The sequence below is a fragment of the Crocuta crocuta genome, unplaced genomic scaffold (assembly GCF_008692635.1).
Source record: "Crocuta crocuta isolate KB4526 unplaced genomic scaffold, BGI_CrCroc_1.0 scaffold102, whole genome shotgun sequence".
Taxonomy (NCBI): domain Eukaryota; kingdom Metazoa; phylum Chordata; class Mammalia; order Carnivora; family Hyaenidae; genus Crocuta; species Crocuta crocuta.
The window spans coordinates 10,026,767-10,051,942 of NW_027530019.1; the positions used below are offsets into that span (position 1 = coordinate 10,026,767).

The window sequence follows — 25,176 nt, forward strand, 5'->3', positions numbered from 1 at the left end:
TCTAAGGAGAGAGGGACAGAATAATAGTTTGAGTGGAGCCTCAGTGTTGAATTACTATTTAGAGCTGGTGTCAGGTAAAGGCCTTTGGAGATATATAAATGGAGGACAGAAAAGACTTCTCACCTTGATCAGACCAGAGTATTTTGAATGGTTGAATGGGATCTCTCTAATCTGTGAGCAGTTCTCTCCTTCTCTTTCTCTCTCTCTCTCTCTCTCTGTATGTGTGTGTGTGCATGTATGTGTATGGATAAGCATGTGCACATGTGTGCATGCTTGGGTGTGTGCGTGTGGGAAGTAGCCCCCTTGCACAGTGATTTAATCTGGCTTATCTTTTTTCTCAGCTCAGAATTTTCTATAGAGCATTGACCTAGGTTACAGGAAGATGACCATAGGGCAAACCCAAACATTTGAATGGCCCAATGAGCAAGTTGCACATCCATAAAATGAGAGGTTTGGTCTCTGTAACCTCTGAAGTCCTGCCCCATTTTTAGCATTTTATGGTTCTAGGTACTGAGTCAAAAGTGGCTCTCCTCTTCTGGAATGCTCTGTCCTTGGACCAGACATTTGTCTTCATTCCTCTTCTCTATTCATACCTGGCTTCCCAGTTCCTTTGTCTGGGCCCGTTTCTTCCTTGATTTCTCCAAATCCTACTTGCTTTTTAACTCTTTTGTACCCTCTATGCTTTGTTAAATTTTTCTGCATCCCTACTTCCCACCACATTATACCCCTGGTTTCCAGGTCTCCCCTTCTATGTCTGCCCATTCCTATCTGCATCCTGGTTCTTAACTGAAGCTCTCTCCCTGGGCTCCTCCGAGGGCCCCCCCTGGGATCCCCTATCACTGGTCCCTCTCACAGAAGCACACCTTTCTCCAAAGCCAAAGGATCAGGTATTCAGTGGCTCAGGTGACAAACCTCCTGTCAAGTTACAGATATTGTTCCCTGAAAGACCACACTACAGTGTCAGTGGCAACTCAGGCTGCCTGCAGTGCTCTGCCCTCATCTGGCTATCCCATACAGGGTGAGAATAAGCAGAACTCACCTCTTACTGGTGCTCACCTGGAAACATGGCTCTGAGCCTCTGGCCCCTGCTGCTGCCGCTGTCCTGTACAGGTAAGAGGAACAGTGAACAGGGTCGGGGATGAAGGGGATGGTTACTGAAAAGAGACTTAAGAATGCACAGATTAACTAGTTTCTATAAAAGATAAAGGAAAATGGTCAGAGACTGGAGCTAAGGGAGAAAACGAAGGTTAAGAAAGCAGGCCAAGACTTACTATAGACCAATTCAATAAAGGGACTCAGCTCACCATTCCCTTCGGCTCATCTTTAGATCCCAGCTAGGACTGGGCTCTGGTGCAGGGCTGAAATGGGTTCTAGGCTCTTCCCCTTTAGTGACCTCTGGTTTCTCTTCTTACAGTGATTCTGGTCCCTACTGGGATTCAGTCCCTGGACCCTGGTCTCTCCCTCCTGAAGTCATTGCTCTCCACAATGGACCAGGCTCCCCAGGGGTCCCTCAGCCGCTCACAGTTCTCTGCATTCCTGGCCAACATTTCTTCTTCCTTTGGGCCTGGGAGAATGGGGGAGGGACCTGTGGGGGAGCCCCCACCTCTCCAGCCCCCTGCCCTCCGCCTCCATGACTTCCTGGTGACACTGAGAGGCAGCCCAGACTGGGAGCCAATGCTAGAGCTACTAGGGGATGTGCTGGCACTGCTGGGACAGGAACAGACTCCCCGGGACTTCCTGGGACACCAGGCAGGTGTTCTGGGCGGACTCGCAGAGGTGCTGCTAGGAGCCTTAGTCCCTGTGGGGCCCCCAGCCCCAACGCGGCCCCCGTGTACCCGTGATGGGCCCTCTGACTGCGTCCTGGTGGCTGACTGGTTGCCTTCTCTGCTGCTGTTGTTAGAGGGTACACGCTGGCAGGCCCTGGTACAGGTGCAGCCCAGTGTGGAACCCACAAATGCCACAGGCCTCGATGGGAGGGAGCCCACTCCCCACTTTTTACAGGGTCTTTTGGGTTTGCTCACCCCAATAGGGGAGCTGGGCTCTGAGGAGGCTCTTTGGGGAGGTCTGCTGCGCACAGTGGGGGCCCCCCTCTATGCTGCCTTCCAGGAGGGCCTTCTCCGTGTCACTGACTCCCTACAGGATGAGGTCTTTTCCATTCTGGGGCAACCAGAGCCTGATGCCAATGGGCAATGCCAGGGAGGTAAGTGTCACTGGGTCTGGGTCTGGGCTGTGGCAGGGCAAAGAAGGGGTGACATTGGGGTATTCCTCTTCCTTACTCTTTCCCTCCTAGGCAACCTTCAGCAGCTGCTTTTATGGTAAGTAACTCTCTTACCAGGAGAGGAGTTCTGAGGGAGTGGGCCTGGAAAGTCGTCAGCCTCCAGAATGGAGGAGAAGACTGATGGGAGGGTGGTGTTTTGTGGTTTTGGAGCATGACTATCTGGGTTAGTGTCCCAGCTCTATGTTCACCTTGCCAAGTGACCTTGGGGTGGTTACATTCTCATTCTCATGCCTCAATTTTCCTTCATACAAAATATAGATGATATTAACCACCACAGAGTTGTTGAAAGGGATCGAATGGGTTGATACTGTATGTGTAAGCCACTCAGAACTGTGTCTCACACAGAGTGCTTAATAAATGTTACCTAATAAAGATGGGGTATGGAAAAAAAGGATGAGACTGGATTCTTCCATCCTTTACTGTTTCAGTACAACAATGCCAGAGCACAGTTAGACTTATTCAGTTGCTAGGCAGATTTCCTGACGTGAGACCAACCAAGGGTTATATTTAAGCTACCTAAAAGTGTATGAAGGAGAAAAAAGGGAACCAGGTGGACAGAAGGGACTCCAGCTTGGCTGCTCCTAGATGATTCTGTGCTTTGGCAGGACAGATCTTTCTCCCATTCCTACTCCCCCAGTATTTACACCAGTAACAATACTCCCAGGGACCTTTTGGAAAAGCCTATGCTTGCCACCCCCCCGCCTCCCCCACCCCCCCATACAGGGCTCTGGGCCAGGGTCAGAATGTTCAACTAGAGGAAATGTAAACTGACCAGATGATGCCTGCTCCTCCCTCTACACCCAGGGGCATCCGGCACAACCTTTCCTGGGATGTCCAGGCGCTGGGCTTTCTGTCTGGATTGCCACCCCCACCCCCTGCCCTCCTCCACTGCCTGAGCACGGGTGTGCCTCTGCCCAGGGCTTCCCAGCCCTCAGCCCACATCAGCCCTCGCCAACGGCGAGCCATCTCTGTGGAGGCCATCTGCGAGAACAACTCAGGTCCAGCACCACCCTACAGCATTTCCAACTTCTCCATCCACTTGCTCTGCCAGCACATGAAGCCTGCCACCCCGCAGCCCCCTCCCAGCACCATTGCCATCTGCCAGACAGCTGTGTGGTATGCAGTCTCATTGGCACCAGGTGCCCATGGCTGGCTGCAGGCCTGCCATGACCAGTTTCCTGATCAGTTCCTGGAGGCAATATGTAGCAACCTCTCCTTTTCAGCTCTGTCTGGCCCCAACCGCCGCCTGGTAAAGCGGCTCTGTGCTGGGCTCCTTCCACCCCCCACCAGCTGTCCTGAAGGTCTGCCTCCTGTTCCCCTCACCCCAGAGATCTTCTGGGGCTGCTTCTTGGAGAATGAGACCCTGTGGGCTGAGCGGCTGTGTGGAGAGGCGGGTCTGCAGGCTGTGCCCCCCAGCAATCAGGCTTGGGTTCAGCATGTGTGCCAGGGGCCTACCCCAGATGCCACTGCCTTCCCACCCTGCCACATTGGACCTTGTGGGGAGCGCTGTCCAGATGGGGGAAGCTTCCTGATGATGGTCTGTGCCAATGACACCATGTATGAAGCCTTGGTGCCCTTCTGGCCTTGGCTAGCAGGCCAGTGCAGGATAAGTCGTGGGGGCAATGACACTTGCTTCCTAGAGGGGCTACTGGGCCCTCTTCTGCCCTCTCTGCCACCACTGGGACCATCCCCACTGTGCCTGGCCCCAGCCCCCTTTCTGCTTGGCATGTTATCCCAATTGCCACGCTGTCAGTCCTCTGTTCCGGCCCTTGCCCACTCCACACGCCTACACTATCTCCTGCGCCTGCTGACCTTTCTCCTGGGTCCAGGGGCTGGGGGCACTGAGGCCCAGGGGATGCTGGGTCAGGCCCTGATGCTCTCCAGTCTCCCAGACAACTGCTCCTTCTGGGATGCCTTCCGCCCAGAGGGTCGGCGCAGTGTGCTGCGGACCGTTGGGGAGTACTTGGAACAGGAGGAGCAGCTGACCCCACTGGGCTTTGAACCTACTGCCAGACCCAGCTCTGGTATAAACAAGATGGAGCTGCTGGCCTGCTTCAGCGTGAGTGATCTGCCAAGGTGAAAGCCGCTGGAACAGAGGGCAGGGCCTCCAAATGAATTCTCTAATACTGAGTGGTAGTAAGTAGTAAAGTATAGTCGTTTAAGCACACAGCTCTGGAGTCAGACAGGCCTGAGTTCACATCTTAGTTCTGTGATCAACATTGGACCAGTTATTTAACCTCTCTGAGCAATATTTTTTTTAACAATAAATGAGAGAAAATAACAGTGCCACTTTTTTAGGGTAGCTGTAAGAATTATATAAGATAATATATGCTGTGGGCCTATGTATATAGCATGACACATAAACATGCAATAAATGTTGTCTCATTATTCTTTCTGATTCTTTTCTTTTCTGCTCTAGAAAGGAAAGATATCAAGTTGGAGGGATCTGACTCTGTCCCTAGAGAGTGAGAATTGGAGGCTGGCAAATATAAGAAGATAAGGCAGAAATGAGAAAACTTTAGGGAAACTGCAAATCAAAAGACTTGGGTTCTGGGTTCACCTATGTCACAAATTAGTATAGTAGGAAAATAATTTAATTTAGGTTTTCTGGGCTTCTGTTTCTTCTCTGTAGAGTGAAGGGGCTAGAATATATAAATACCATAATTCATTCATTGGGTGCCCCATTATATGTAAGGCACTTTGCTAGGTTATGTTCTGTAAAGATTCCTTACTCCATGTTAGGGCCCACCTTTCTCAAGCCCTGTGTCTGATGAAATGGGATTAGACAGATTCATAGTTTTGGTTTGGATCTACAAGTATTTATTTATTGAGCCAACAACGGACTTGGCATGGAAAAAGGTACAGGAGAAGTTAGAGACATCGTGCTGGCCTAAAAGAGTTTAATATCTGATGAGACACACATACTAGCTTTAGATGGACAGACATCTAACAAGTGGACTTGGAATACCTGGGGAAGCTTTAGGAGGACAGAGGAGACAGCTCTTGGCATCTTGTCTGTCTCCCCACCAGCCTGTGCTATGGGATCTGCTCCAGAGGGAGAAGAGTGTTTGGGCCCTGCAGATTCTAGTGCAGGTAATAGATGGAGGGGCACATGGATGGACTGGGTAACAACTGCAGCCTTAGGTTTCCTGCCCAGTACTGCCCACGGTAACCTCCTACTCCCAGGCATACCTGCATATGCCACCGGAAAATCTCCAGCAGCTGGTACTTTCAGCAGAGAGGGAGGCTGCCCAGGGCTTCCTGACACTCATGCACCGTTCCTGGGCCCAGCTGCAGGTGGGTATAAGGGAGGAGGGAAAAGGGTGGAGGGAGATATCTAGGAATCAAGAGCACCTAGAACCTGGTGTGCAGAGGGCTTGCCCAGTGGAAGGAGGAGCTCGAGAGGAGATGGCAAGGATACTGAGGCTCTCAAGAGCAAGCGTCCAGTCCTGTGCCCCCACAGGTGCCACCATCTGAGGAGCAAGCCTTGGGTCGCCTGACAGCCTTGTTGCTCCAGCGGTACCCGCACCTCACCTCCCAGCTCTTCATTGACCTGTCACCACTCATCCCCTTCTTGGCTGTCTCTGACCTGATGCGCTTCCCACCATCCCTGTTGGCCAATGACAGTGTGTAAGGACCCCACACCATTTCTCCTGATCTTGTCAGGGTCAGGTCAAGTCCATCAGCCTAGAGCAGCTTCTTCTTGAAATCTTCTCTGTTAAAATTAGGGAGAGTCTCCTTATCCATGACAGTGGGACTGTAGAGTGTGGGGGAACAACAGGGCTAAAGGTTAATATCCATTGCTCTCCCCAGCCTGGCTGCCATCCGGGATTACAGCCCAGGAATGAGGCCTGAACAGAAGGAAGCTCTTGCAAAGCGACTGCTGGCCCCTGATCTGTTCGGGGAAATACCTGCCTGGTCTCAGGAGCTACTGTGGGCAGTGCTGCCCCTGCTCCCCCACCTCCCTCTGGAAAACTTTCTGCAGCTCAGCCCTCACCAGGTATGACATGATTTTCTTAACTTTACTAGCCCATCTTCTCCTAGGTGGGACAGGAGTCAGTAGCATGTCTCCTGGTGAGCTCTTTCCCACAAGTGTCCCACAGTGATCCCAACATGAGCTGACCCTCTTCATCTCAGATCCAGGCCCTGGAGGATAGCTGGCCAGCAGCAGGTCTTGGACCAGGGCATGCCCGGCATGTGCTACGAAGCCTGGTGAACCAGAGTGTCCAGGATGGAGAGGAGCAGGTGCGCAGGTGAGCAGTTGTAGGATCAGTGATCAAGGCCAAATTGGGAGAAAGGTTAGTGCAGCTGCCATGGTGGGTTGGGGGCCTAGGAAGGAAGGGGCAAGAAAGTAGGCAGTGGCCCCAGGCAGTATAGGGCTCCAGGACAGAGGCCTACATATGGTACTCATATTTCCTAGTTTAGCAGTCAGAGTGCCTACTCCATGTACCTACATGATCCCTACCTTAGTGCCAGCTTCAGTGACCACATGAAGGCCAGCTTCGTGCCCTTCTCAGGCTGGGGTCCCTCGCCTGTTTCCTGAGCCCTGAGGAGCTGCAGAGCCTGGTACCCTTGAGTGATCCAATGGGGCCAGTAGAACGGGGGCTGCTGGAATGTGCGGCCAACGGGACCCTCAGCCCACAAGGACGGGTGAGCCCCTTGGCACAGGCCTACAGGAGTCCAGGCTTTCCTTGGGTCTGTGTGAATGACATGCCCAGTCATCTCAACCAAGCTTGAACACAACAGTGCCAGCCCTCCCCCGACCTCTACCACCTCCATTCCCTTTTCCATGGTCACCCTTATCTGTTACCACTTCTTCCTGACCTGATGCCATTTGATCTATGACACCCCAAACATACCCTTTGACATTGTAAACCCTTTCTGTTCCTATCTCATCTTTGGTTCTAAGCCCTAGCCCTGGCCCTGGGAAATCCAGATATGGGATTAGAGAGGAAGTTTAAGGTTCACTTGTCTTTTCTCTCCAGTCCCAAACCTTCTTTGGTTACAGGTGGCATATGAACTTCTGGGGGTGTTGCGCTCATCTGGAGGAGCTGTGCTGAGCCCCCGGGAGCTGCGGGTCTGGGCCCCTCTCTTCCCTCAGCTGGGCCTCCGCTTCCTGCAGGAGCTGTCAGAGCCCCAGCTTAGAGCTATGCTTCCTGCCCTGCGAGGCACCAGTGTCACACCAGCCCAGGTGGGCCTGTCTCACTGTCTAGCATCCACCTTCCATGCCCAGGAACCCACTCAAGAGAATGACATTCAGGGATCCACCAGCTTCCCTGGAGTCTCCCTTTTCTCTGCCCTAAGGAGGACTTCCTCATCCCCCTTCCTCAGATCAAGAAGAGCCCAGAGCCACACTAGTCACTGGGGGTGGTATAGAGGGAGCTAGGCCTTTTAGAGGGTAGGTCCTAGGGACCTGCTTAAAACCTGGCTACCAGGACCTGAGAGCTGTTGCTTCCTTTGCCATCCCACCTTAGGCTGTATTACTGCTTGGACGGCTCCTCCCTAGGCATGATGTGAGTAGCAGCAACTTCTCAACATCCCCAGAGGTCCCTGTCCCCCTTTCCTTGGTTCTTACATCTGCCCCTTCTTCCCTCTCAGCTCCTAAGACTGCTGCCTTGCTGTACTGTGATTGTTGTCATTCCAGCCACCCTGCTTCTCTTCTTCAGGACTCTTGTCTCTCTTGCTCCTCAGCTGTCCCTGGAGGAACTCTGCTCCTTGCACCCTCTGCTGCCAGGCCTCAGCTCCCAGACACTCCAGGCCATCCCTAGGCGAGTTCTGGTTGGGGCCTGTTCCTGCCTGGCCCCTGAACTGTCACGCCTCTCAGCCTGCCAGACCGCAGCATTGCTGCAGACCTTTCGGGTATGAGAGTAGCAGGGAAGATGAAACATTCAGGGATGTGGGCTCTGGTTAAGAGGAGGGCATCTTCCCTGCTGCGAGGGAAGGCCTCCCAAACGTCCCCACTTCCTTACACACACACACACACACACACACACACACACACACACTGCTGATTCTCATGCAGGTGAAAGACGACGTTAAAAACATAGGTACAACAGGTGCCAGTGCAGCTGTGTGTATCCCTGGTCAGGTACGTGTGGGATCTCCCAACTAAGCTCCTCTCCATGTCTCAGGGCAGTTTCATATGGCTGGTGCTGCCTCATATACTCCCCTTGCAGTGGCCCTGAAAGTCCAGGTTGACTCTGTTTCCACCAAGGCATTAGTAGCTCTCCCCAGTTCCAGATACAGGACAGCATGACCCACACTGTCCTACAATGTCAAAACCAGAAGGGTCTGAGAAATCTTCCAGGCCAACCACCCTGCTTTCAGATAAAGAGACCAAAGTTCAGGGAGGCTAAGGGACTTCAGTTCATCAGGTGCCTACATAGCAGCAATACTTGACCACATCTGCCTTCATTGTGAGGGCTCTCAGGTGTGTGCTGCTATAATGGCACACGCCATCCACCCTCCCCCTAGCTTTGGTCTCTTCCTACTCCCGTGATTCCCCTCTTGCCTATCACTATTCTGCCACACACATCCCCACCAACAGCCCATCCCCACCACCTGGCCGGACTGCCTGCTTCCCCTGCTCCCACTAAAACTGCTACAGCTGGACTCCACAGCTCTTCTGGCTAACCGAAGGCGCTACCGGGAGCTGCCCTGGTCTGAGCAGCAGGTAATTCTCCCCATTTACCCCAGAACTATCCTCTATGTTCCACCTCTTTTACCTGACAACCCTACATTGGGCATGTTATCCCCAGCATCCTTTGTAATGTGACTTGCTTTGCTTTATTCCTTCTCCCTCCTCTGTTTTCCTCCATTCTCCATGCCCCTCCATCTCTGAGAGAGACGTGTGCATTTGGGAGAGTAGGAGGCTGGTGAAACCCACAGGGTGGGGAGGGAGGGCTAGGTCCAAAGCATCTTAGGTTCTTGGGCAATATCTCTGCTGGGGGGCTGCTCCTCTTTCTTTCTATTGTAGGCACAGTTTCTCTGGAAGAAGATGCAGGTGCCCACCAACCTGACACTCAGGAATCTGCAGTGAGTAACTTGTGTTGAGCAGTGAGTTTAATTCAACGAACATTTTTTTGAAGACTTGCGTATGCCAGGCCCCACTTGTTATGCAGTGGGACATGTGGGGATGAATGATGCATAGTCCCAACTTGTGGGCCTTCTCTTGATTCCTCCTCCCTTTACTTTCTTGCCCTCCCACAGCACCATACCTATCCTGACTAGTTTAAGGGATTCAGAAAGCCTAGGTTCAGGTCTCAGCCCTGACACCTGATCACAGCCTTGGGCAAGTCATTTATCTCTCTAAGCTTCAATTTTTTCTTCTGTGGAATGAAAGTTAAAATAGTACCTACCTCATAGGATGTGGTTATGAAGATTACATGAGGTAAGACATATAAGGTACTTAATACAGTTCCTGGCCCAGTGAAAGCTTCCAGTAGATATTTGCTGTTGTTAAACTTTAATCCAAAGTGACCTCAGAGCTAGTGGCCAAGCAGCAATAAATCACTTTACTTCCACCCACAGTAAAGCAATCATGAGCTTCAGAATCTAAAGATGTAGTGCAAGGCTCAGTTTACCATGTTTCTAATAAAATGATGTTCAGAACATCACTTGATCTCTGTGAATGTTTTATTTTCCTCTCTGATAAACAGTGATGATGTTATGGGGAAGCCAATGAGAATATCTATGGAAAAACATTTCTCAAACTGTAAATTACCATAAAAGAACTCCTGTACTTATGTTGAGAGTATTGATATCAAGGAGCCGACAGACTGTGGCATGTGTTGAATGAGCATCTACCCACTCACACACTTACAGGGCTCTGGGCACCCTGGCAGGGGGCATGTCATGTGAGTTTCTGCAACAGATCAACTCAATGGCAGACTTCCTTGAAGCAGTGCACATGATCTATCAGCTGCCCACTGGGGTTCGAGGGAGCCTGGTGAGAGGGGTACTTAAGCATTAATGGGAGCAGGGAGGCAGGGACCCTGGGTTCAGAATCCAGCCCCTGTGCTTAGCTCTCTCCTGTTTCCCCATCCTGTACTACAGAGAGCCTGTATCTGGTTGGAGCTACAGCAAAGAATGACAATACCAGAGCCAGAGCTGGCAACCCTGGGGCCAGAACTGAGTGGACTAGACACCAGGCTACTCTTGGATTTACCGTAAGTGCTTCGACTGGAGACACTCGATTCTTAGATGTCTCAACCTGGGGTAGAAGGTCTGCCCTTAGGAAATGCCCTTACAGTGGTGGTTTTCCATCTGGTGGTTCTCTGACATCAGTTATAGCCCAAAGCAGAGGGTTCTACTCAAAGTTGCTCTATGTATTGACTGGCTCCCAGAACATGGCCCCAACATGGAACAGCTGATGGTGGGCAAAACTATGGTGTGGGCTGCCAAACAATCATAATATAACCTAGGCCACATTAATACAGATAGAGTATCTGAACTGAGGGAGTCAGTAGTCTAACTCTGCCTTAGAGGATGGTAGTCTGCTTAAGCCACCATGTTGTCAGTGTATTCAGTGGAGCACAGAAAGAGAACGTGTATGAAACACGATGAATGCCTTCAAATATCCCCAAGGCTATCAAATAGAAAACAGACTGGAAACATATGTTTCCTAATGGCTTTATTGGCATCATAAGAACAAGTGAGTACAAGTCAGATTTTTGAAAAATATAAGGAAAACTGATGTAGCAAGTTACCAACATGAGAGCTATTCAAGCCTAGGCTGTATGGTCTCATGGCAGGAATGTTGTAGAACACATTTATGGATAAGGGTTGTGGGAAGAGAAAATTCAGGAATGTAAGGTCCTCTTAACACAGAGATTCTAGGAGTTTATGAGTATCTCTCTCATGGGCTTCCTTTCTCATTTTACCCCCATCCCTATCTCATTGCCATCTGAACTGTAGGTCAGAGTAGGAAAAGACTGGTGTTAATCTTCCTAGGGATGAGGTGATGGTAAAAGCAGTTGATTCCATCCTTACATTTTTATAGGGCTTTCCACAGATTTTGGCTTTTGTGCTATACAGCCTAGTTCCAGTTCCAGAATTGGCAGCCCTAGATAAAATAAACGTCTGAGTCTTGGGCAAAAGGGCTTTTAAAAAGCCATTAAAATCTGTTTAAATTTATTGGTTTTGGAGATAATTTAGAACCCCAAGAACCTAGATAAGTTTCTAGACCATAAGTTGGAAGACCTGAGTTCCTCATCTGTGAAAGAGGTAAAAGAAAAGTACCTGTCTTACCCCAAAGTTTTGTCATAAGGATCAAATAAGAGAACACCTAAAAGGGCTTAGTAAACTGTATAGCACTAGGCAAATGAGAGAAGACCTCCCCACGAAAACTAGAGGACGGGTGACCCTGTGGAAAAAAGGACTTGAGAGTAAGATCCCACTATCTCTGTGAGATGGTTTTCTAATCTATAACATGAGGGGAAATTTTTTAAAGTTTATTTTTATTTGTTTTGAGAGAGAGGTAGAGGGCAAGTGGGGGAGGGGAAGAGAAAGGGAGACAGAATCCCAAGAAGGCTCCACACTGTCAGCACAGAGCCTAATGAGGGGCTCAAACTAATGGACTGTGAGATCATGACCTGAGCTGAAGTCAAGAGTCAGATGCTTAACCAACTGAGTCACCTAGGTGCCCCAAATGGGGAGAAATTTTAATGATATTTAATATTTGGGACTTTTGATTCCATGAGATGAGGTAGGACCATTTGTCATTTCCCCTGAGGAAGACAAGAAATATGTCACTCCTTTTGTTCTCTCCCTTTAAACACTATGAAGGGAATTGTATCTGGGGCAGTTTAATATCAGATCTTGTCCAGGGCCATAGGGTTTTGTCTGATGTTACGTTTGGTCTGGGCAATGTAGCATTCTGTGGTCCCTTCTCAATAGGACTCATTTCTGAGTGCCCCTGTTGTCAAATTTCTATAGGGTCCGGTTGATGGATAGACTGTCCAATGAATCTATTATGTTGGTGGTGGAGTTGGTACGAGGAGCTCCAGAGCAGCTGCTGGCACTGACCCCACTCCACCGGGTGGCCCTGGCAGAGAGGGCACTACAAAACTTGGTAAGAGTCCAACCTACCAGACTCAGAACTGCTGCCTGGACAATTTTTACCTCTCAGACAATGCTCTCTATCTTCTAGGTAGGCCTACCCACACACTTTTGTTGCCAAATAGGTTCTTGTCCAGAAGGCCCTGCCCCCTAGATATATCTCTAGGTTCCATTCCTTGAGAACCTGCTTCATACTTTTTGTCCATATTCCTTGGAATCCAAGAAACATCTTGGATTTCATCTCCTAGCTTTTCTGCCTGTTCCTATCTGGGCTCATTATTTTTTTTTTTAATATTTTTATTTATTTCTAGGAGAGAGAGAGAGAGACAGGGTGAGCAGGGGAGGGTCAGAGAGAGAGGGAGTCACAGACTCTGAAATAGGCTCCCGGTTCTGAGCTGCCAGTCAGCACAGAGCCTGACGCGGGGCTTGAACCCACAAACTGCGGGATCATGACCTAAGCGAAAGTCAGACGCTCAACCGACTAAGCCACCCAGGCGCCCCATGGGCTCATTATTTAAGAAAGTAAACAATGGCCGTGAACATGGTAGGGCCTTGAGTTGGGAGCTGGAGGGAGGGAAAATGAAAGGTTATGGTGTCTTGATCAAAGACTCTGGTCCTTTAAGTCAGAGATGCATTGTCCCAAGGCCTGATGCCCCCTCCAGGCTCCAAAGGAGACAACAGTCTCAAGGGAAGTGCTGGAGACATTGGGCCCCTTGGTTGGATTCCTGGGAAGAGAGAGTACACGACGGATCCCCCTACCGATCCTGCTGGGCCATCTCAATCAGCTGCAAGGCTTCTGCCTAGGAGAGCCTTTTGCCATAGAGCTGGGATGGCTCCTGTTGCAGGAGCCTGCTCTCGGGTATGAACTTTGGAAACTTCTTGCTCTAACTCGCCCTATACCCACCCTCTTAACCATCATCATCAGTGGCAGCTCATTGAATACACTCAAGGTCCCTTGGAGCCCTGAGTCCCCATGTCCTCTTTTCCCCTTCCTTTCCCTCACAGTTCTCTCAGCATCCCAGCCCCTGATCTTCTTCCTGTCCCCCAGGAAGCCAGAGTTGTGGAGCCAGGGAGAAGTAGAGCAAGCTGGACGCCTAGTACTCACTCTGTCTACTGAAGCTATTTCCTTGATCCCCAGGGTAAGGTGAAGGAACAAGGGAGGGAATAATAGCAGAGGGGGATTGGTGAGCTGGTTCTGGGGAGCTAAGGCCAAGAAGGCTGAGGGCAAGGGAGAGGATGTGAAGGTTGAATCTGGGGGAAACTACTAAAAAGAGAGAGGACTTTGAAATTACAGCTGCAGCAGCTGGCCCTCACCTGCCAGGTCTCCCCACCCTCCCTCTACCTTCTCACACAGGAGGCCTTGGGCCAAGAGACCCTGGAGCGGCTTCTAGAGAAGCAGCAGAGCTGGGAGCAGAGCAGAGTTGGACAGCTATGTGGAAAACCACAGCTTGCTCCCAAGAAAGCAGCCTTGGTAGCTGGGATTGTACGGCCCACTGCAAATCTCCCAGGTGAAACTACCCAAATATTCATTATGTCTATCAGGGTGTATAGGAAAGAGTATCCAGAAATGTAGACAGAAGTCTAGGCTCTAGGTATGCTGTGCCCTTTGAGCAGATTTGCACACTTTCTGCTCTCTGGGCTTGGGTTTTCTCATCTATAAACCACAGTGGTTAGAAGGATGGTTTTCAAGGTCTTTTCTGGTTCTAAGGTTCTGTAGCTCTGGAAATTTATAGCCCATTACATTTTTTTTTTTTTTTAAATTTTTTTTTTTGTTTTATTTATTTCTAGGAGAGAGAGACAGCGTGAGCAGGGGAGGGTCAGAGAGAGAGGGAGACACAGACTCTGAAACAGGCTCCAGGCTCTGAGCTGGCAGTCAGCACAGAGCCCGACGCGGGGCTCGAATCCACGAACCGCGAGATCATGACCTAAGCGAAAGTCGGACGCTTAACCGACTAAGCCACCCAGGCGCCCCTAGCCCATTACATTTTTATTCCAGGATTTCCCTTTCCCTGTTCTCTTATCCGTATTAACAGCTGACCCACTCTAGGCTTGGCTCTATGTTGGAGTATGGACCTGTCTGCTGGGAAGATGCTTAGGATGTAGGAGGAAGATGCTATGGAGCTAGAGACCTGAGTTCTGATCTAGACCTGCCGTTAAATCCCTAGGGAACCCCCTTAGCCTTCCATTTATGTAATGAGGGGATTGTCCTCTTTAGTCACTTGTTCTAATATCTCTTGAGTCATAATTCTTACACTATAGTAATTCTTTGGCCTATTACTGTCCATATTACTCTATCCTCCAAAGGTTGGAGGGGTCATTCCACCTATAGATATCTCTGTGGGCGTAGTTCAATTCTACACTGATGCCCTGTGCCTGCCTTCCCCCTTCAGAACCTGTGCCAAATTGTGCAGATATACGAGGGACATTCCCAGCAGCCTGGTCAGCAACCCAGATTTCAGGGATGGAGCTCTCAGACTTTGAAGACTGCCTGGCATTATTCGCAGGAGACCCAGGACTTGGGCCTGAGGAACTACGGGCAGCGATGGGCAAGGCAAAACAGGTTAGGGATGGAGGGGCCAACATGAGGAAGCTGGTTGGGTGTGGTATGGGACACAAGGGAATGGATAGCTGGGTAAAAAGTGGAGGAAATAAAAGATAAAAGAATAAGAGTGTTTGGATCCTGAGTAGGAAGTCAGAGAGGATGAATGTGGAAGAAAGGAAATTAGTGCAATGGGTAGAGAGAAGAAAGCAGTGGTTATCAAACTTTAGTGTGTATCGAAATTATCTGGGGAGCAGGTTTTTAAAATGCTGATGCCAGGATCCCATGCTAGACTCCCTGAAGAATCTTGTTTTCTTCTTCTGTTTTTGGGGAGGAAGAATCTTCTGAGGACTCTGGGGGATTTGCATTTTAACAGGCATTCCCAGTGAGTCTGGTGCACGTAAAATTTAGAACTTATGGACTACTATCTGCTATTCTTCCCTACTGAGTGAGACTAGCATTTTTCAGTAACACCTTAGTCAGAGGAACCTTAATCCAATCCTCTCATTTTACAGTTGAGGAAACTTTTAAAGACCCAGAGAGGCAAGTGATTTGCCTAGAGTTACACAGCTAAGGTCAGAGGCATGACTAAGACCCAGCATTCTGACTCCTAGTTCAGTGCTTTTCCACTCACATTGTTCCTCTCTTTCTCCTAGTTGTGGGGTCCTCCCCGGGGATTCCGTCCTGAGCAGATCCTGCAGCTAGGTCGGCTCTTAATAGGTCTAGGAGAACGGGAACTACAGGAGCTGATCCTAGTGGACTGGGGAGTGCTGAGCACCCTGGGGCAGATAGATGGCTGGAGCTCCATCCAGGTAACACTTTCCATTTTCCTACTACCTTCCAAATATCTGTTCCACATATCTAGGCCTCTAGGTCACCTAATGCCCAAATAACTTTTTTCCTTTCACCCTGCCTGGCCATTCTTTCTATTTTAAAATACCCCCTACTAGGGGGCCTGGGGTGGCTCAGTTGGTTAAGCACCCGACTTTGACTCAGGTCACCATCTCGTGGTTTGTGAGTTTGAGCTCCGCATCAGGCTCTTTGCTGACAGCTCAGAGCCTGGAGCCTGCTTCTACTTCTGTGAACCCCTCTTTCTTTGCCCCTCCCCCACTCATGCTCTGTCTGTCTCTTTCTCTCTCAAAAATAAACATTAAAAAAAAATACCCCCTACTTGTGGCCTTAGGAACTCTGTGATTTATTCACTTTGAGGCCCTGGACACATAAAACTCCCTCCTGCCTGTCTTCCCGAGGCCTTCTCTTTTTTGGATCCTCTCAACCTTCCTCATGGCTATTGGATCATCAGTTGCTAATAATACAAGTATATAATCCAGTAGCACTGTCTCTTCCCTAACCACTTCCTCATCCATGAATTCCTTGTGATTTCTCTCCTTATTCTGTGCCCTCCATCTCCATCCCAGCTTCGGGTTGTGGTCTCCAGTTTCTTGCGGCAGAGTGGCCGGCATGTGAGCCACCTGGACTTCCTTCACCTGACTGCACTGGGTTATACGCTCTGTGGACTTCGGCCAGAGGAGCTACAGCATATCAGCAGTTGGGAATTTAGGTCATTTGTGGAGGGGATGTGTGGGTGATGGTGCTCATGTAAAGGTATATTCACTGGGGATGGAAGGCTCATGGAGGAGTGGCCCCATGGAGGAAGGGACCTCACTTGAAGCCATCTATACTCCCATCTCATGACCATTGACCCTATCATTGTGGCTGAATATATTCCCTTTCTTCCCACTTTTCCACAGCCAAGCAGCTCTTTTCCTGGGCAATCTACATCTCCAGTGTTCTGAAGAACAACTGGAAGTTCTGGCCCAGCTCCTTGTGCTGCCTGGTGGTTTTGGCCCAGTCAGTAACTGGGGGCCCGAGATCTTCACTGAAATTGGCACAATAGCAGGTAGGGAGGCTAGGCCACTGCAGGTGCTAGCTGTCAGAGGTTGGTTTCCCTACCATGGATGGACTGGGTGGAGGACTGCTCTGGAATTCTTAAGGTGGGAGTCAAAGAAGGCATTTAGGTAAGAGGTTGGAGATGTGTTGGGAAAGGTGTATGGAGGAGAAGTCTATAGGTTTGAAGAGGAGGGAGAAGGCCAGTATGAGACAATGTTTGGATGCCTATACCACTTGCTTCAACAGCGGGGATCCCAGACCTGGCTCTTTCAGCACTGCTGCAGGAACAGATCCAGGGCCTTACCCCTCTTGCTATTTCTGTCATCCCTGCTCCTAAATTTGCTGTAAGTATTAAAGGACCAGGGTCTGAGGTGACCACACAGAGCCAGGGCCCAATAGGGGCTACAATGGATGTAATGATTCCTGCCCCCCACCTCTAGGTGGTGTTCAGCCCTACCCAGCTATCTAGTCTCACAAGTGTTCAGGCTGTGGCTGTCACTCTTGAACAAATGGCCTTTCTGAGTCCTGAGCAGCGACGAGCAGTTGCATGGGCCCAGCATGAGGGGAAGGACATCCCAGAACAGCAGGGTGAGTTCCCAAATGCATAGCTTGCCCCTCCAACTTCTGACCCAGAATCTGACCCCAAACTTGATGCTATCTGGTTCATAGAACACATTCAGGGAGACCTCTGGAGCAAAGGGGACTAGGCAGAGTTTCCATTTATCAATGGTTTCTGGGAAACAGAGTTGTGATATTCCTCCCATTCTCTGTCTCATTATAGGTCGAAGCACAGCCTGGGGCCTTCAGGACTGGTCACAACCCTCCTGGGCCATGGCATTGACCATCTGCTTCCTTGGCAACCTGCTTTGAACCTGTCTCTACAGTTCAAGAGAAAGATTGTTGGGAAAGAAATTTTAATAAAGTGCAAATGGAAATGCATTCTAATTATCCTCAGGAAGCCGATGAGGAATATGGGTAAAATGCTAATGCCTTCCACCCACCTGAGAATCAGTGTTCCTGGCATGCCATATCTGGAGTCTTTCCATCATAAATAACCCCACTGCTTCTTTTCCTTTTCTGAAAGCTAGTCCCTCCTCATCCCAACCATTAGAAATAACACAGACAGCTAGAGCATAGCAAGGAGTCTTTACTAGGACAGAAAGGAGTTGGGGGGCATCCAGGGCAAGTAGAATGGGCCACATTAGAATGGGCAGAAGTCCTGGGGATCTTGAGTCATCTCCTGAGGATGGGGAATTAATGCTTATTGTGGATGAGAGGTGGAGGGATGCGGATATCCTGGCCTCTCTCCAGACGTCGTTCACAATCAATCAAATAGTTTACTCCATCGATGACCAGCTGCACCAGCTCCACCTGAAGGACACTAACCCTTGATCTCTGCTTCCCACAACTTGAGTTTACTTCTTTAGCACTGATTTGCCTGCTCTAGGAACTCATTTCCAATTGCCTCCCCACTCAATATGAATTTCATTTCAGATTCTATTACATTCCTGGGGCCCACTCACTGTCATAGCTCCACCCCCACAGACCTACACCTCTCGTCACTATAATCCCTAAGGATCTCACCTCTGACTTGCCCAGTCGGTCCAAATTAGAGATGTCAAAGACGCTGCCTGTGGCAGCTGTGTCCACTCCACCAGTGCCACGCTTTTGGAGTCTTAAGTTCTCCAGGATCTTTGGGAAGCGGCTATCCTAGAGGGGAGGAGATAGGGATTAGGGGCAGGGTCATTAGGGGCAGAGACTGGTCCTATCTAAGACTGGCCCCTTTCCCCTGATACTCTAGCAGCGATGTGTCTGATTCCTTTCCAAAATGGCCATACCCTCCCATCCACACAGAGCAACCTTCCTTACTCATACCCCTCTCTAACCCCATAACTCCTTTACTTTGCTTAGTAGGGGCAGTTTGATGTGCACTCCTGCCCGAAGTCCAGTGCCCAGGTTAGATGGACAGGTCAAGATGTATCCCAAACGCTCATTCCACATGAACTCCCAGCCACGCTCCTGGATCAGCCGCTCCACCTGAGTCCACAAAGGCTCTGTTAGTGAAAAGTCAGGGATATTTGAACCCTCCCTTAGCCAGACCTACAAGAACTCTAGAAATATATCTAGAATGAGAAACTTGGACAGTGAAAGAATGACACTGCTGTTTGTGTGTGTGGGGGTGGGGGGAATGGTTTGTTATTATCATGTATACAAGATAATTTTAATGTTGCAAGCACATAATGGTGGAATTACAGAAAAATATCTTGTGTGTGGAAAAAGAGAAACTTGAGGGAATGATGCACTAAGGATGATCTAGGGAAATGAGTGGAGGTGGTAAACTGAACTGAGAAAGGAATGATTATTCAATGAGCTCAGCATGCATGGATTATCTTTGCTTTGCTAATGAGCCTAGAGTCTGGAAGGGTTCTTTCACACATAAAATGAGGGTGTAGGCTTTGCAACAGGAAGAGGCAAGAAAGCCTTCTGTTAGCTGTGGAAAGAGCACATGTGAGAAGGCAGAAAGAAAAGTGAAAACAGTCCAGAGGAGCCGGACTCATAGTTATGTGTATGTGTGAGGGGGTGGGGAGGGGAGAGTGGGAAGAGTGTTTTGTTTCACTAGAGCATCCTAATGATGGAGATGACTATTAGAGTTCAAGAGACAGGGTATCTGCCAGAAGGATGGATGTGAAGACCACCTAATATGAGTAAAGAGGACCCTGTTTATAGTTCAGGGGAAAAAAACCAAACTATGGCATAGGGGGTCATCTTACATGCTGAACAAAGGGAAACCCTTCCATCTAGAAAAATAATAGGAGCTAACACTTATTGAACATTTATTATGCACTAGGCATTTTACATGTATTATCTCATTTAATCCCCACAACAATTATCTCATTTAATCCCCACAACAACCTAAAATATAGGAAGCCTTATTATCCCAATTTTACAGATGAAAAACCTGAGGCATATCATTTGAAAAGTACTTCCCTACCCACTTATCATCAGAATATGTTATCTGTTATTTGCCAAAAACAATAAAAACTTTCCAGCTAGAATCTAAAAGAAGAGAAGCTGTCTGTCTTTACAAGTCCAAAATAGAACTGTACGTATGAGAACATACAATAAAAATTGGGTCTATGGGGATTTCTAATCTAGAATATAATATGGAGACCTAATCCATATATGATTGAGGATTCAGTAGAGCCACACATTCTGGAACTTAACCCATCCCATCATCCGTTTCCCCAGTCTCCCTCCTGCTCTCAACTTAAAACCTAGACATGATACTTTAGCAAGAATGACAGAATCCAGAGCCAAGGCCTGCCTTGGTTCAGAACTGGATGGTTACACTGGAATCATGAATACCTCAATCTTTCACTCCCTATGTTGATTCAGGCTCAAACTTTACCTTATCTGCATACTTCACATACCCCAGGCATTGACCCACAAGCTTAATTATTCCATCTTTGTCTTATCTGACAACTGTTTTATTTACTACCTTAGATTCATGACATTTTTTCTCTTTCTATTCTTTGGTGACCATATATCCTGGTTTTCCCTGGATAGTCCTGATATATTGTCCTGGACTGACTAATGGTGATCCCTTTTGCTATCAAAAGTGTCCTAAGTTGGTTGATACATTATATGGTCTAGTCCTTGGTTTTTCCTTATGTCCTCCCACCTAGTTCTCTTATACATTCTTTTCCAACCTCTTTGAGGCCTCGGCAGAATCTTTCAAACACTTTCTTCATGTTGCCACCCTTCTCCATGGAGATGACCCGTGTATGATCCTCTTCATTCACCCAGATCAAGAAGCTCTTCTCATTGTTGTGCCTGAGAGCAGAAAAGAGGAAATGACAGGGATGAAGAGGCAGGACAAGAACTGGGAGAGATAGAGGAATAAAAGGCATTTACAGGGAATGGAGAAAAAAGAGGTAAGGTAAGCCTCATACCAGATTCCACGAGCATCTGGCCAGTCTCGAGCCATTCCTGCTGCAGTCAGCAGTGGGGACACAGGCTTATCAAATAGGAAGTGGTCCTGAGGGGAGTAAAAGTACTTGGGTTAAGAATCTTCACAGTAGCCCCTGGGCCTCTATCTCATCTGACCCACCCTACCCTCTGACTCTTCTTTCCATCTGCTTCCTCAAACCAGCTCCTTCTCAAGGCCCCTCACATCAATAAGCTGCTGCTGTTCAGCCTCTGTCATCTCACTGAGCCGATAGTAACGTCCAGCCAGGTCACCCTTCAGGCCACTCAATGCATCCACTACAACACGTTCCACCTCTCGTCGCTCTGCCCGAGTGCAGGCTGGAGGAAGGCTGAGTCCCCGGATACTTCGGCCAGTTCTGACTCTTGAGGACAATACATACCTCTCATCAAAGTAGCCAGAACGGATCTAGGGAATAAGAGAAATTATTATAACTCACAGAAACACAGTGGGTGGGAACTGAGGGCCTTGGGAAAGTGGAGACTTTAAAGACTGTAGGGGTCTTCACTGCATGCATTGGAAGGAGAAGTTCATTGGGTAAGCACTCCAGTAGAAGGGGGCATTATGAATCCTCCTCCAAACTGTCCACTTTGGAGTACAGTCATTCTCCTCCACCCTTTTCTCTCCCCTCCCCTCCTCTCTCTCCCCATAATTGCTCCTTAAGGTACAATTCTTCCCCCCACACCAATACTAAAAGCTCAGCAGTATAATGACTCTGAGTCAGGAAATAATTGAGGTGAAGGATTGGAGAAATAGAATGCTGTATATAAGGCAATGCAAATCAGAAGTGGAATATCTGTCCTACCTTGCTGGCATCCAAGTCAGTGGTATGTTTCATCGTTCGAGGGTCGTATCCATTGTGTCGCTCTTGTATCACAGGATCAAACAGCTCAGCAAATACCTGATGGGGAATTAAGAGGGAGAGGGTAGTTAAGGATAAGGAATCCCTTTACAGGCCTTAGTTGTGGGTTGATTTCACTGGGTCAGAAAACATGAGTATGGAAGGTCCAGCCTTAAGGGAAAGTGAAGGGTCTTTAGAGGGAAGGAGCTGGGATTACTGGGAAGATGAGTTGGGTCACCAGGGAAACTCTGGGGGCCCCCTACCTCATAGGTCTCCTCATCTCCAGCTACCATGCCCACAGTCTTGATGAAGGGGTGGCCGGGGTTGTCCACGCCAGTCTGGATACACTGATCTAGCGTCCAACCAGTGGGTGTGGTCTTGTCGCAGAGCCGGGCATAGACTGCTGGGGTCAGGTGACTGGCCATGCAGTTGTTGTGCTTTCGGAGGTCTGGGTACTCAGCGCTAGGGAGGGGGTACCCAGTAACCATGGAGGAGAGCACCGGGGGCCTAGACCCAGTGCAGTCAGCTGGGAGCTATCCAGTTAGCCATGCCTGGCTTTGCTCCTTGGGAGGAGGGGAGATTAGAGGGAGGCTAAACCTTGGTAATCTCTTTAGGGACTTTCAGAGTCTATTATTTCCCAACAGTTCTAGCTTCCTCTGGCTGGGGGGCACAATTCCCCCAGATTTGCTCAGTTCTTTCCTAGCATTAGCACAACATTAGGGATGGGGGAAGGGAAAGACCAAGGAGGGAAATTCAGGAAAGGGGTGGGGGGGAGGACAGCAGGAAACGAGATGGAGGAGAGCAAAAAGGATAGTTCCTGGTTTCCCAATTAGGGCTTTGGGCAGAGTGTGTGCAGCCAGAACTTACAGGGCCAGAACAGGTCTTGGGGGCGGGGACTGCGGGTTACAGGTTCCCAGAAATGCGTTAGCCTTATGGTTTTGGCTTCCATCCCCAACCCACTGTGGTCTCCAGATTGTACAGCACTCCACTTCAGAGCCTTCGTGATCATAACCCTTCTTTTTGCCCAGGTCCTCATCTCCAGCCCCATCTTCGTTCCTGTCACCACCTCCAACCCCCCCACCCCCACCCCTGTGCCTCAGACACTGATACCTTGGGGGATACAGTCTCCGTCGTTCACTGGCGGCCCTTATAGGTTCCGGGCGGAGCAGAAACCCAGCGGCTAGAGACCCAGCTCCAGCCAAAGCAAGGAGCCTGAGTCCCGGGCGGGCGGACAGCAGTCGAGAGAAGGGACCAGCCATGGCTTGAGGGTCCGGCTATGGAATCCCGGGGCGGGATTTGGCGCAGGGCAGGAACAGGGAGGGAGGATGCAACCAGGAGACTGAGGACTGGAACTGGGTGAGAGGCTGGAGCCGAAATGGGGGCCGGATTGGAAGCTGGAGGAGGAGATGAAGACGGTACCAAACAGACTGCAGGAGAGGCGCAATGAGCTAACGGCTGGCGGGCGGAGGAGAGGGAGGCCCCAGCCGCAGTCTCCAGGGGTGGGGCTCATGCAGGCCCCGCCTTTCCGCCTGCCACCGAGCTAGGTATGCGGGGGCAGAGGTGGGAAGCACCGCCAGGTAAATTAGGGGACCCGAGCTTCGCAACCTAGGCCGGGGATGCCGGCCCACCTGGGATGAGGTCGCCCAGATTTCAGCACCACGTAGAGGACAGCACCCAACGGGACCCGCAAAGCCTAACACCCTTCCCCCAAGCCTTTCGGTTTAATCGGAAACCCGATTCGTCACTCTGTGGTTGTGAAAGGGTGACATTGCTCAACCTCTCTCTAGTTTTCGGCCTTCCCCAGCCACCTCTCCATATTCCCAGGGGAGGCGGCCGCGGGAGAAACCGTGGAATAAATACAGATACCAGAGAAAGAAATGGAGAAATCACAGAGAAGCACACATTGGAAAAGACACCCAGTGACTCAAGGTCACCTTTGCCTTAGAACCAGGAAGAGGACCCATGTGCCCTACTGCCATACCTGCGCTATTCTTAAAAGGTTGTGGAAGGACTCCCTGAGACCAACCAGCGAAACATTAATTCTTACCCCATTTATGCTGTGTTCCCTGCTCCCACTCTGCTCCCACATAGCCCTGCTATGTCCTGCCCCCCCACTTCTCACGATCCCTAGCTTTTTTCTCCTCCACCCTCCTCCCCATTTTCTACTTCACCTTTGATCTTTTACTTCCTCGCGTTTTATCCAGGTTCAGGACTATTTTCTGCTCACAGGACTCCCTCTGAGTATTCTCTGCAAACTTGCCTACCTGTTGGTTGCACTGGGTGTAGAGCTGGAATTGGGCAGGGAATTGTTTCCTCTTCCTCCTCTTCCTCCTTTCCCTTCTCTCCCCTCTTTGTAGTTTCCAGTTCCTGGGCTGGAGGGGAGTGTAAGGTGAGGTGAAGGGTGTGGTAAGATGACGGCGTAGGAACAGAACAGGCAGGCACAGGTCTCCAACCACCACAGGTGTTTCCTCTCCTGGCTCCCTAATGCTGTTTAATCCACAGTGTAAGGGAAAGTGGTGTGCAAGTCCAGGGACTCTATACCTTCCTACTGGTCTTTGTCCTTTCTCTACACAAGATATGTATTCAGATTTGAGAGGGTGTGTTCCCACAGCTCAAAGTGTAACTTAGGTGTGACTTGACCTTTGTCCTGGCAGTAAAGAGAATGAATGCTGGAGCCAAAATGGAGATGTGGGGCTTCATATGGAAAGTCAGTTAAGGTTAGGTAGGCATGGTGGTGTTAGTCCCTTCTCCGAGCCATCTTGGTGATAGCAGGATACTTGGAAATCTTATTTGAGAAAGAGAAATTCCCTTCACATTGTCCTCTGGCCCCACTGATGAGATACCACCCTACTCCTATACTTTCATTCCCTTCATTACTCTCAGGATTTTTTTGTGTTCCTTTTCCTCTCTTATTCATTTGTATCCTTCAAAGCTATCCACCACTCTTCTGTGTCCGTCACTTAATTCTTTCTTCTGGTAAGAGAGCAATTATCAGAGAACTGATAGAGTTCTGTAGTCAGAGTCACTTTTGGAGAGATGGAAAATGTTACCTGTGTTGTGGGGACTCATTGTCTAGGTTACGGAGTAGTTATGAGCAAGCAAATATAATTACTTGGAATGGTATATATTTACCTAGATAAAGAAGGGAGATAATCTTCCAAAGAAGAAGGTTGGTGTTATTTGATTAAGAGGTTGGTTACTAAGATTAAAGAAGTAAGGAAGAAGAAGAGAGAATTACAAAAGGAAAAATAAGACTTAGCCTGATAAATCACTCAAGTTTAGAGACTAGCTGTCCAAATTTGTGTAATAGCTCCTTTGAGAAAAGACATGTATTTGTGAACCTTTCTTATTCCCTGTGAATCTCTGATAGCCACATAATATATTAAGGCTCATTTAAAATAAACATCCTATGGCATACAGGAAGTAATTGATACACATGTATTTGATTTATTTAATGATAATAATTATCAAGACTAACATTTATAAAACACTTTACAATTATAAGAAACTCTTGTATGTGTTATTTCACTGAATTGGATTGTTCCAATGGATGATCAGGGACCGAGTCTACATTTTTCGGG

The 25,176-nt window shown here is 49.2% G+C and overlaps 2 protein-coding genes across 6 annotated transcripts; one reads left to right on the forward strand and one right to left on the reverse strand.

Moving 5' to 3' along the window:
* The first annotated feature begins 10 nt into the window (after positions 1–10).
* On the forward strand, positions 11–17,803 carry STRC (stereocilin). 3 transcript variants are annotated; one of them, XM_077764521.1, is made up of 29 exons: positions 11–1,110; positions 1,415–2,200; positions 2,291–2,315; positions 3,083–4,337; positions 5,309–5,371; positions 5,465–5,575; positions 5,742–5,908; positions 6,092–6,278; positions 6,416–6,531; positions 6,796–6,928; positions 7,287–7,469; positions 7,753–7,791; positions 7,970–8,137; positions 8,301–8,366; positions 8,826–8,951; positions 9,255–9,313; positions 10,103–10,226; positions 10,334–10,446; positions 12,215–12,350; positions 13,000–13,196; positions 13,386–13,476; positions 13,692–13,845; positions 14,728–14,897; positions 15,533–15,688; positions 16,295–16,437; positions 16,628–16,776; positions 17,013–17,110; positions 17,207–17,354; positions 17,548–17,803. In XM_077764521.1, the coding sequence occupies exons 1-29, from the start codon at positions 1,065–1,067 to the stop codon at positions 17,634–17,636; spliced, it is 5,298 nt and encodes a 1,765-aa protein (XP_077620647.1). In that variant the 5' UTR covers positions 11–1,064; the 3' UTR covers positions 17,637–17,803. The 3 variants fall into 3 exon arrangements, with proteins under 3 accessions (XP_077620647.1, XP_077620649.1, XP_077620648.1); XM_077764523.1 differs by lacking the exons at positions 17,013–17,110; positions 17,207–17,354; XM_077764522.1 differs by lacking the exons at positions 7,970–8,137; positions 8,301–8,366.
* Positions 17,804–17,893: 90 nt separating this feature from the next.
* On the reverse strand, positions 17,894–24,130 carry LOC144231903 (creatine kinase U-type, mitochondrial). Of its 3 annotated transcripts, none has more exons than XM_077764538.1 (10): positions 23,860–24,130; positions 22,706–22,989; positions 21,859–22,057; positions 21,560–21,655; positions 20,941–21,162; positions 20,720–20,805; positions 20,477–20,600; positions 18,669–18,803; positions 18,351–18,476; positions 17,894–18,137 (listed from the first exon to the last, which is right to left on the reverse strand). In XM_077764538.1, exons 2-10 carry the CDS (start codon positions 22,852–22,854, stop codon positions 18,021–18,023), a joined length of 1,254 nt encoding a protein of 417 aa, XP_077620664.1. In that variant the 5' UTR covers positions 22,855–22,989; positions 23,860–24,130; the 3' UTR covers positions 17,894–18,020. The 3 variants fall into 3 exon arrangements, with proteins under 3 accessions (XP_077620664.1, XP_077620666.1, XP_077620665.1); XM_077764540.1 differs by lacking the exon at positions 23,860–24,130 and adding an exon at positions 23,767–23,852; XM_077764539.1 differs by lacking the exon at positions 23,860–24,130 and having other exon boundaries at positions 22,706–23,052.
* Positions 24,131–25,176: the final 1,046 nt, after the last annotated feature.